The sequence below is a fragment of the Spea bombifrons genome, chromosome 4, assembly GCF_027358695.1.
Source record: "Spea bombifrons isolate aSpeBom1 chromosome 4, aSpeBom1.2.pri, whole genome shotgun sequence".
In the NCBI taxonomy this organism is placed as follows: domain Eukaryota; kingdom Metazoa; phylum Chordata; class Amphibia; order Anura; family Pelobatidae; genus Spea; species Spea bombifrons.
The window spans coordinates 111,986,438-111,998,510 of record NC_071090.1 but is presented as its reverse complement, the minus strand read 5'-3'; the positions used below and the strand labels follow the sequence as shown (position 1 = coordinate 111,998,510).

Below are 12,073 nucleotides of genomic sequence, written 5' to 3'. Positions count from 1 at the left end.
GGGGCAGATCCAGTGATTGCATTCGGATGCCGCTAGATGGCGCTGCCACATCAACGCGTGAGTAATGGAAAGCATGCCTGTAGTTCCGGGTGACCCCGCTATGGGGCGCTGCGGCAAGAACCTCGCGTCAGCAGCGTCACCTCCCCGCATCGCCGCCCCCTGCCGGCCGGAGGACTCGCTGGGTGTCTGCCTGACCCCGCACTGCCACCCAGAGGCGGGACAAGGGAACCACAGCCACAAGGCGATGCCTCTTAAAGGGACAGACGTGTTTTTTTATAAATGTTTATTATAAATATTAAAAATAAAAAAATATTTCACAGTTTTCCTTTTTACCCCAGTTGTAGTCTTTGTCCCATCATATAATGTTTTCAGGCAGCTGCATATTATGGGAGGTGAGTGCGAGGTGAGTGCGAGGTGAGTGGGAGGTGAGTGGGTGGGGTGGGGTGGTAGGTGAGTGGGTGGGGTGGGGGGGTTTGTTTCATTATTTTCCATGTACGCACAGAGTCCACGCGATTTGTCTTTTTCTGTACAGGTTAGGTTGCTGGTGGGTAGATTTATCCGTGCGATTGTTCGGTTTTGTTCACAGAGCGATTGCTCTCGTTGGCCGGGTTGTTTGGGGTTTTCGTAGCCGTCTCGCTGTAGGTGTCATTGGTTCGCCGTGGAGGAGATTTCCCGCTCTCCCGTTCGTGTTCCTGGCTGACACCCTAGGTACTTGATTCCTTTCCCCTCTGTTCCTTCCCCTGTCTTTCCTTACCTGCTCTCCTTCTTTGTTGGTGTTTGTTGCCCCCCCTTTTTTTCCTCTTTTCTTTCTTCTTCTCTCTCTTCTCTTTTCTTCTCTCTCTCTCTCCTTTACTCTTTGTCTGTCTGCCCTTCTCGCTAAACCCTTGGCTTGGTAGACATGGCTTTCCGTCCTGCCGGTTTGGTGCTGTCCTCCCTCAATACTCGGGGTCTTAATGTCCCCGAGAAGCGCTCTACGCTGCTTCGAGACTTGAACCATCACCGTGTGTCTGTCGCGTTTCTCGTTTTCGCGGTTCCTCTCACCCGCAGTTGACCGCTCGGGATTTTGGCTGCCTATCCGACGATGAGGGACGGTTCCTTTTATGAAGGGGAAGGTGGCTGACGTGATGTATGCGTTCGCCAATATTTATGTTCCCAATACCGAGCAGCATGTGCGGCTCTCTAAAACTTTGTGGCCTTTGTGTGATTTCCAGGAAGGGGTCCTGGTTTTTGGTGGTGACCTTACTGTGGTCCTGGACCCGAAGTTGGATTCCTCTACTGGCCAGTCCCGGCCTCTGTGATCCGGAAGATACGAGCTGTATTGCGAGGGGCGCGGTTGGTGGGTTGCTGGAGAGCTTTATATCCCTCAGACAGGGATTCAGTTGCTTCTCTATCCCTCATGCGCGTTATTCCCGCATAGATTGTCTGTTCCTCCCGCTTTACCATCTGCCCTCCCTGGTGCAGGCCCGCTATGGCTCTATCGCTTGGTGGGACCATGCCCCCCCGCGCTGTCCCTTCCCTCCATAGACCTGCTCAGCTCACTTGGCGTCTGAATGACTCCTCTGACGCTGTAGTGTGTGATTCCGCTGATTCTACCCTCAGAGATCGACACCGGAGGTGCCCCCCGCTACGGTCTGGGAGGCAGATAAATGCATGCTGCGGGGGCTGTTGATTCGTTTGGGTTCGGAAAAGAAAAAGGCCACCTCCTGATATAGCTGCGACGTTTGTCTCTTATTACTCCGACCCGTACGACTGCTCCCCCTCGCAGACATCTCCGGACGGTGAGGATACTCGTAGATACACTAGATGCTTCTCGAGTTGGAGACGGCACTCAAGCTCTCTAGGACGGGGAAATGCCCTGGGCCGGACGGGTTCTCCCTGGTCTATTCTAAAAAATTCTTTGGCGTTTTGGGTGCCCGATTGCTGGCGGTTTATAATTCTATCTGAGACGGTGCGTCTTCCCATCCCCATACCCTTCTGCCACGATATATCGCTAATTCCTAAAGACGGGAGAGATGCTGAGCTGTGCGGGAATTATCGGCCCATATCCCTTTTAAACGTAGATCTCAAACTGTGCGCAAAAATTTTAGCTTTACGGGTCGGTTGGTTTCTGCCGACACTGATCCATTCAGAGCAATCCGGCTTTGTCCCCGCGAGGGAGTGTAGGAATGGTACAATCCGCGCCCTCATCCTCATTCACTTACTTAAACGCTCGGGTTCTGGGGCTGTGCTTCTCTCCTGTTCGATCGCCTTGACTGGTCCTTCATGTTCACTGTTCTCAGGGGTATGGGTTTTGGCCCCTCATATGCTTCGGTGGATTGCCTCCCTCTACTCTGTACCCTCTGCGAGAGTTAGGATCAATGGCGCACTCTCCCCCTCGTTTCCCAAAACCAATGGTACTAGGCAGGGCTGCCCCCTGTCCCCTATGCTTTTCGTCCTTTCTTGCAGCAGTGGGAGATCCTTGCCGGTGCTCATGGAGGAATTTCGCACCTACGGCTACCTCTCCAATTTGAAAATCAATTTCTCCAAGTCCGAGTTGTTGAACGCCCCCCCCCCCGGTTGAAGTGGACTCTCTGTCCTCTGCGCTCCCGTTTCGATGGTGCTCCCTCTTCTCGAGGCGATAAGGAAAAATATTGTGGCTTGGAACTCTCTCTACGTTTCGTGGGTGGGACGGATTAATGTAAGATGAATGTCCCCCCCGGAGTGTTGCAGGCTTTACCTGTTAGGATACCTCGTGCTTTTTATTTCTTTCATCTGGGCGGGTAAATCCCCGCGGTTGGCGATCTCCTTGCTACAAAAACCTAAGGCTGAGGGTGGTCTGGGTTTGCCATGACTTCACACCTACTGCATTGCTTGCCATCTACTGCAAACGTTGGAATGATGTCACCGCCCGCCTCATAAATCGTGGATAGCTCTGGAAGCAGCCGCCGCCTCCGTCCCCATTCGTGTTCTGCCGTGGTTAGATCCGGGTGCTGCGCGCCGTGCGGCCGGGGATAGTCCTTTTGTGTCGGGGCCTCCCTTGCGGTTTTGCACGTTGCCCATTTGACTTCATACCCCTCGCCCCTGACCCCCATTCGCTATAATCCGGATTTCCCCCCGGGTATGGGTGGTGGGGCCTTTTTATTGCTACGTCCTGAGGAATCTCTACCGTTGAGTGCTTACATGAGTGAGCGTACACTCCGCTCTTTCTCCGCCATGTTTCAAGGGGTCTCTCCATCTCCACATAAACACAGCCTCTCGCGTCAGTGAACTCCCTTTGAGGCGCTGCATGGCCGGGGTGCTCTCCCGCCGCACGGGATTCTTAATCGAGTGCTAGATGATTCCTTGCCTACGCTCACCGGGAAATCGAATTATGAAACCTGACCCCGCCTCTCACCAGGGGAAAGGGTTAAACAAAGTACACGCCCCCTTCAGTGGATTAATCCGGGGTAACTAATTAACTAAATAAGTAATTGTCACTGCGAGGATTAAATTATGCCGAGAAAGCAGAGAATTGTTCCTTTAACAAGCGTGTTAATTAACCCCTTGATAATTGGCTCCATTACCAGACATAATGAACTGTAGGCTCTGGGGGTTCAGATCCCCCAAGTCTTATGAACGGTATAAAAATACTTAATATTCGTGTGCCCCCCCCCAGTATCTTCCCCTCACAAATTTCTTTTTTTTTTTTTTAATTATTCCTGTTAATTACTTTTAAAATTTTAGAATTTTTTTATGCCCCCCTCGCAAATCTGTCTCCAAAATTTTTTAATTTTGTTTATTTTTATTTGAATTGTTTCTGTTACTTTAAAAATTTTAGAATTTTGATTTCGCCCCCTCACAAATCTATCTCCGGAATTCAGTTTATTTTGTTTGTTTGTTCTTATTTTAATCATTTCAGTTACTTACTTTTTAAATTTTAGCGTTTTTAATGCCACCCTCAAAAATCTGTCTCAAGCATGTAATTTTAATTTTTGTTTATTTCTATTTTAATTATTTCCGTTACTTTCAAAATTTTTGAATTTTAATGTCACCCTCACAAATCTCCAGAATTTAATTCTAATTTTGTTTGTTTTCATTTGAATTATTTATTTTACTTTTTTACAATTTTTAATGTCACCCTTCCATGCCTTTCTCCAGAATTTCTTTTTTTTTTTTTTTTGTGTGTGTTTATTTTACTTATTTCTGTTACTTACCGTCACCTACCTGAATCGGCAGCCGCCCTCTGGTGGCAAGACCTAGAACTGCAGGCGCCTATAGATTACGGTCTTGCCACACTCAACATGGCCGCTGGAGTCCACCAGCTGGGAAGTGACGTCAGATTTTTTATATTTTGGCGCTAAAACCTCTAATTGGTGCCGCGTCATTTCCCATCTTTTATAAGTGCCCTTCAGTGTTTGACCTTGGCTTGGCTTTGACCTTGAACCCGCCTGCTCCTCGTGTCCTACGTGCGTCCGTGTCTCCAAACTCTAGCTCCAGAAATTAATTTTAATTTTGTTTTTTTATTTTAATAATTTCTGTTATCTCCTTTGGGGTTTTAGTTTTGTCCCCCTCAAAATTCTGTCTCCGGAATTACTATTTTTTTTTAATTTAATTGTAATTATTTGGGTTACTTTTATACTTTTTAGGGATTTTACTGTGACGCCCTCGCAGAGCTGTCTCCAGAATGTAATTTTCTTTGTAATAATGTCTGTTATTGAAATGTTTTACTCTGCTTCCCTCACAAATCAGCCTCCGGGACCAATTTTATTTTTATGTAAATTATTTGAATTATTGCTTTTAACATTTTTGGGGCTTTAAAATGTCGTTTTATTAAATCATCTCCGGTATTTACTTTCTCTGTTGCAAACATCCTTCTAGAAACCCAGACTCTGCCGGCAGATCGGCCCCCGGCGGCCCCCGTCTAGTCGCCCGTTTCTCCTGCTGTAACGACTCAAACCTAAATCAGTCGTTGGTCTCGTCTTAGATTCAGGAGCCGTATGTCTATCTCATGCATGTTTAATACCCTCACTGTATTACCCTCTACCACTGCTGGGAAGCCGTTCCACTTATCTATCACCCTCTCGGTACAGTAAAACTTCCTTCCATCCCATCTCAGCCGTCGTTTTGCATTTTTGTGTTTGGAAATATTTTATAGATAAAATCTTCTTTGAAACAGACGCCATTGTGATTATAATATAAAAAAGATGAACGTTGGGACCTCCCCGATTTTTACCAAACTCATAGATTTCGGCATAAAATTTCCTGTCGTTCTCGGCGGACTTGCGGGTCTTTAATCTACACGTTTTAGGCTTTAATTTTAGCGGTTTAGCGGTGTAATATTAGTAATTCGCCTTGATTTTATTTTTTTTAAAATAGGGAGTGTCCCGTAAACTGATGTGGGCGGGACCACAAACTGACGCAGGCGGGGCCACAAACTGATTTCGGTCGGACCATGCGCTGACATGGGCGGGACCATAAACGGAAGTAGGAGGGACAAAAAAATGTCGTCTGTGGGGTCGCCCACAATGGGCGTGGCTTCATACTCATCTGTCAGGAAGGGGGTCCCCGGGTAGCCAGGAGATTCCTAGCTGTGGCCGCACTGACTCAACGCAGTCTCCATAGATAGCATAAGAAGGCTCCGCCCCCTTACGACACAGAGCGCCGGGATATGATGTCATCTCCTGGTGCTCCACGTCTTAAAGTCACAGCGCGCCTTTTAATGCAGGGAAGATGTGGACCGTCTCAAGAGAGCCCAGGCTATTCCTGCTTATGGGCGGCCGTGGTGAATGGACATAAAACTATGAAATATTGCATTTTTCCCGATTTCTTTCATTTTTCAAATTATTAACACGGAGTGACGTCGAAAGCCTGTCCGGGACGCCGCGATGCACAACATGCGTAAGAACAAAAATAACACCTATTGTGCATTTTAAACATATTTAACATTTTTTTCATAGTAAATATTTTTTTTACAGTTCAAAAAATGTGAATAATGAAGTAATCCGATGGAACAATGAGAAAAGGCTTCCGAGCGCTGAATTCAGACGTGTTGCGAAGCGGAGACCTCCGAGGCGTGTCGCTTCTGGGGATGAATCCCTTCCGAGACAATGGCATCTCTTACCGTCAAAGAATTTAGATTCTCGGGACAATGGCTGACGGAGAGTGTCGCCACGGCGCTCAGCGGGAGGAATGTTTTACCCAAAACAATGTTTTTGTTAAGGAAATAAACCTCAGCAGATCTGCCATTTTATTCCTCCCTCTGAGGGTTTAATTAAAAAATCACTTTCTATGGCAACAACCTATCAGTGCCCACTTTTCTGTCACATGATATTTAAGTGTTCCCGATAAAACTTCTCACTGAAATAAAATGTTATATTATGAAAGTTTTTCCCAACAAGGGTTTGGGGATTCAGGATGAGAAATGTGATATCTGGACCCAGAACCCACCATCAGATCGGCCCAATCCGGCCCCCGTCTAGTCGCCCGTTTCTCCTGCTGTAAAGACTCAAACCTTAATCAGTCGCTGGTCTTGTCTTAGATTCAGGAGCCGTATGCCCATCCCATGTTTAATACCCTCACTGTATTACCCTCTACCACTTCTGCTGGGAAGCTTTTCCACTAATCTACCACCCTCTCAGTAAAGTAAAAAATACAAATACCCAAAGCCAGGGCCATATTTATATTCTGGGAGCAATTGTACCCTTAGCTCTGGAAAGAAATTGCTTAAATAGGCACTGTGGGCGGGGCAGAGACAGGAAAGGGGTGGGGCATGCTAAAAAGGGAGGGACAAATATGAATGGGGGGCTTAGCACTGTCCTTTAAGAACGATCCATTTCCGTCTGTCGGTATCCAGGTTACAGCGCTGTCGTGAGCATAACATGGTAACCGTCGGCGACCGATATTCGCCATTCCAGGTTAGAATCGGGAAATGGTTTTGGCCAAAATCTCCGTGATTTCCGCCTTCGATTTCTTTTCATGAGGCTTTCTGTGATTTTCATGAAATGAATTGGATATGGAGGCGCGGACGGGGATTCGCGGTGTCCTCGGAGGGAAAATAACGTTAATTGCTGCGAGTTTGCTGGATGGTGATTGGTTTGCCCCCTGGGATGGAAATGCTTTCCCCCGGAGCTTCCGCTTTAATATATAAACTGCCAGGTAAGATATTAAACGCTTTCCCGCCTGTGCGGCAGACAGAGGATTAACCCCGCAAAGTCCCAGGTAACTTACCGTTATCATTTTATGTAATTATAACATTTTCTCCATTTTCTAAAAACAGTAGTTTTTGTATAAACAGAGCTGGCGGCGATAGGAAACATTATTTGGATTAAAAAATTTTTTTTTTTTAAAAACAACCTAGGAATAGTCTTTTTTTTTTTTGTTTTTTTTTTTTTTAAGAAGCCTCGACCGATGAATAAATTCATTTTTTTCATGAAAAGCCAGTATGGGCGCAGGACGGCAGGGATTTAGCGTAAATAAAATGCGTTTATTAAATCGGGTCATCTTCGTTAAACGCTTCGGTGAAAGCAGAAAGGATTTTATGACCTCAGAGGCTTAGATGTAATGTAAGGACATTTTAAGGTATGGCGGCGGTGGTAGATAGGTGGAACAGCCTCCCAGCAGAGGTGGTAGAGGGTAATACAGCAAGGGGATTCAACATGCATGGGATAGGCGTACGGCTCCTGAAAACGACTGATTAAAATGCAGCGAGGATTTATTTCCAAAGGATGTTCGACAGACATTAAAACATTAAATGAAAATATTTATTCTTATTATTTTTTACTATTTTAATATTAATTATAAATAATAAAATAATGAACTTAGCTGTAAGAATAACACTATCAGAAAACTTTAAATAATAATTCAAAATGTATTTACATTAGTCTCAAATCGTTACATTCCCATTGTTAAATTAACCCCTTCGGAGCCGTCTGGATATCTTTGCACACGACCCTGGCGCTCACGGGGTTAATCCATTCCCATTTAATATTAACATGTATAGCGGTCAGATATCCGGGCATTGATTGGCTTTGCGTTCTGGAACCCGCGACGAGCGGAGCCGCTCTAGATCGTGGGAACGCGGTGGCCTGCGATGACGTATCTCTCCGACTAGCTGGATTTTGCTCCGGCGGGTTTAAGGTTAGCCGCCGGGTGTCGGATGAGCTGGAGACTCTCGGTCACCTCGCTCTTATCTGCTTTGGAGCAGATAACGTGCGCTCCGAGCTAGGAGGCGCGTTAAAGGAAACACGGGCAAGCGCTGACACGTCGCCGGTAACCACGGGGGGGACTATAGGCGAGCTCGGAGCCTGACCCGTCGGCGGGTTACGCTGACGAGAGAACACCAAAGAAATAATAAGACTATGAATAGAGTAGATGTCTCGCCTCTAGAACTGAATGTAGCCCGAGGCGCAGCTTCCTCGTGTGACACGGATCACTTGTCTCCGACGCTGGGCGGGTCCGCTGGACACAAAACTTTGTGAAATCTCCTCTCTGGAACGGAATGTAAAATCATTCGGCCGGAGGCTGGAGCGGAACACAACGTTCTAGGTCCGTAATGTTCTATGTTCGGTTTCCAGAACTGATTGCGTAAGTTGGGCTTGCAGAACTGGACTGAACCCCGTTGTCCTTGGTCAAGGAGGCGTCTTTTGTACGTCTGGAACCAGATTAGTCCAAAGAAAACTAGTTTAATAAAATGTATGGTACGTTAAGATGATTGAGGTCCTGTAGACATGGCCACCATATTCTATGACACCCTAGACCTGAAGAAGGGCATTCTAATGGAGTTCCATTCTGACCGAGGTCAACCACGAACCCATGTCCTCTCCTCAATAGGCAATTACTAAAGGAAGTGGGGCAGATTAGGGCAGATAAGTCTGTCATGTTGTGGCTGTGACTAATGGGGTGATATTCTACAGTAGGATCCGAGCTCGATGGATCTCTTGAACCAGACCAAGGTGAGAGAGTTTGTATTTTTTGGACTGACTGATAAAGAATCGCTTGTTCCTTTCCTCTTCCTGTTCTTCCTAATTGTCTACCTGGTCACCATGGCAGGTAACTTTGGAATGATGAGTCTAGTCTACAACACCTCGTTTCTTCACACCCCTATGTACTACTTCTTGGGTTTCCTCTCCTTGGTGGACCTCCTATACTCCACGGTGATCACCCCCAAGATGCTGTCCGACCTGGTCTCCAAGAGAAAGTCCATCTCGTTCAACGGTTGCGCCCTTCAACTTTTCTTCTTCGCAGCCTTGGCAGTAACCGAGGCTCTTCTGCTCTCGGGCATGTCGTACGACCGATACGTTGCTATATGCCACCCTCTGCGATATGCCTCCATAATGACCGTGAAGAAGTGTCTGTGGCTGGTTCTCCTGTCTTCTGCCCTCGGCTTCCTCCAGTCATTGGTCCAGACCAGCTGCGTATTCAGCCTTTGCTTCTGCGGTGGGAACCTGATCGACCATTTCTATTGTGACATCGGGCCATTACTAAAGCTCTCCTGTTCCGAAACGGTCTCCTGTGAAATGGTCACCATGTTCTTCACGTTGTCTTGCGGCGTAGGCTCACTTATGACCGTCCTTGTCTCGTACGCTCTCATTATCTCCTCGGTCCTTCAGATGAACTCTGCCGAGGGCAGACAGAAGGCCTTCAACACTTGCTCCTCTCACCTCACGTGCGTTTCCATCTTCTACGGCACCGTGTTCTTCATTTACTTGCGCCCTTCTTCCAGCGCGTCTGATAAAGTAGATAAGGTGGTGTCCGTCTTCTACTCGGTGGTTACCCCGATGCTCAATCCTCTGATATACAGCCTGAGGAACCAACAGGTTAAGCAGATTATCATGGACACTTTGCGCAAAATGGCATCTCGCTGACACCTGACCCCCAACCAAGACGTCAACGAGGGATATGGACCACGTTATCATAAAAAAGCTTGGAGAAGACATCTCTCTTTTGGGCAGAGTAGGGTTAAGATGGCCGCTTCTGTGGGATACACAGTATGTGAGGGGTGTATAGACTGGAAAAATAACAGAATTGCTTTACGTGAGGTTATCTATAGGTTGCTTAGAAACATACATTTTCATGGTTTTTCTTAAAAAAAATATATATTTAATTACTTGAAGCCAATCAGTGGCAGGAAAGTGTTCCCAATGAAATCAATGGGAGCGCTCTCTGCGCATGCAAATGTGAACCCTCACGGAGCCACTGCTCGAGCTGACTGTCAGGGAGTATACCAGCAGCCGAAGAAACCCCGGGGGGTGAGGGAAGGGGCAAATACATATGGGGGGTATGCAGGGCTTTTATGCGCATTTCTTTATATAGCGCCGTCATATTCTGTAGTGCTGTACAATGGGTGAATGGTAAAAGACAATGATAACCGGTCGGAGCAGAAATGTCACGTGGCTTTTACAGACATCGTTCTGTTGGTTTTGTTGCACAATAAACTAAATGGAGACGAAGCGCGTGGAAAATAACTCCCGAAAAACCCGTCCTGCCGCCCGGCATCTGAACGTTTTCTTTGAGAAGCGGTCGCTGGGAAATGTATGGCGGCCCCCAGGATGCGGGGACGGTTTGTTTGTTGAGATCGCTCTCCCAATCGCACGTTACCATGCCGCGCTCGCACCGCCACGTAAAACACGCTTCGTCACGCATGTTAAAAATAACCAACACACTGAATTCCCATGGGGCTCAGCCAGACGTACTGCTTCCATGATGCTGGCTGAGAGTCATGGGAAGTGCAGTCAACAGTAAAGCTGCAGATGCTAGCTGTGAACTACAATTCCCATGATTCTCAGCCAGCCAGGTGTCCACCATAATGCCGGCTGAGTATCACTGGAAGAGTAGTCCACAGCAGCAGAGATTTTTTGGGGGCACACAGCCTGCGGGACTGGTTGGGGAGATCACGAGCGGGGTCGGTCACTTCAGATCTTGGCTTCTGTGCTCCCTAATCACTTCGTGCCGGCAAATGATGCCGAGTGCCGTGATATGATGTCATACCCCGCGCATAGTGATGAGGGAGCAATAAAGCAGAGATCTGAAGTGAAAGACCCCGCGCTCCTACGACAGGATGGAAGATGGAGAATGGAGGATAGGAAAGGTAAGAGATGGGGAGAAAGGGGTGTAAGAGCAGTGTATGTGTATATATGTGTCGGTGTTTGTAAGCTGGTGTGTGTGTATATAGGGGCAGTTGTGTGTAAGAGCAGTGTAGGTATTTGTGTGTTTGTAAGCTGGTGTGTATATGTGTTTATGGGTAGGTGTGTGTATGGGCAGTTGTGTGTAAGGGCAGTTGTGTGTGTATATGCGTGTTTATCGGTAGGGGTGTCTATAGGCTGTATGTGTATATGTATGTTTATGGGTAGGTGTGTGTAAGGGCAGTGTATGTGTATATGCGTGTTTATGGGTAGGGGTGTCTATAGGCTGTGTGTGTATATGTGGGTTTATGGGTATATGTATGTTTATGGGTAGGTGTGTGTAAGGGCAGTGTATGTGTATATGCGTGTTTATGGGTAGGGGTGTCTATAGGCTGTGTGTGTATATGTGGGTTTATGGGTATATGTATGTTTATGGGTAGGTGTGTGTAAGGACAGTGTATGTGTATATGCGTGTTTATGGGTAGGGGTGTCTATAGGCTGTGTGTGTATATGTGGGTTTATGGGTATATGTATGTTTATGGGTAGGTGTGTGTAAGGGCAGTGTATGTGTATATGCGTGTTGACTGAAGTACCCTCTATGCCGGCCCCCCACCCAATTTCCCAATAACGACAGACATCTGAAAAAAAAAAATATTTATTAACCAAGTCATTGCCGCGCAACCTTAGGCCCAACACCTTGCTGCATTAAAAGGGCAAAGACTATGGAACTGAACACATAAATATAATAAATAAATATAAATAATTAACAAAAACCATAAAGCCTTCCACGCAAACACTGAACAGCCACACAGGGACCGACAAGACGGCCAAACCTGAGGCTCCCGGCACCACCTACCGGAAGCCTCCCACCAAACGCTCTCCCCCAGAGCATTCACACCCCCTAGATGCCTGGTAAGCTCCCCGCCCGACAGCATAAATACCCCAACATAACACAACAAACAAAATGTCCCTCAGCCTCGTGTCACAACCCCACT

General features: G+C 47.0%; 1 protein-coding gene across 1 annotated transcript; it reads left to right on the top strand.

Moving 5' to 3' along the window:
* Positions 1 to 8,694: 8,694 nt before the first annotated feature.
* LOC128492489 (olfactory receptor 1020-like) lies at positions 8,695 to 9,821 on the top strand. Its single transcript, XM_053465071.1, has one exon. The coding sequence runs from the start codon at positions 8,886 to 8,888 to the stop codon at positions 9,819 to 9,821; it is 936 nt and encodes a 311-aa protein (XP_053321046.1). The 5' UTR covers positions 8,695 to 8,885.
* Positions 9,822 to 12,073: the final 2,252 nt, after the last annotated feature.

Coding starts and splice junctions, on each gene's coding strand:
- LOC128492489 (XM_053465071.1), top strand. CDS start 8,886: ATGGATCTCTTGAACCAGACCAAGGTGAGAGAGTTTGTATTTTTTGGA.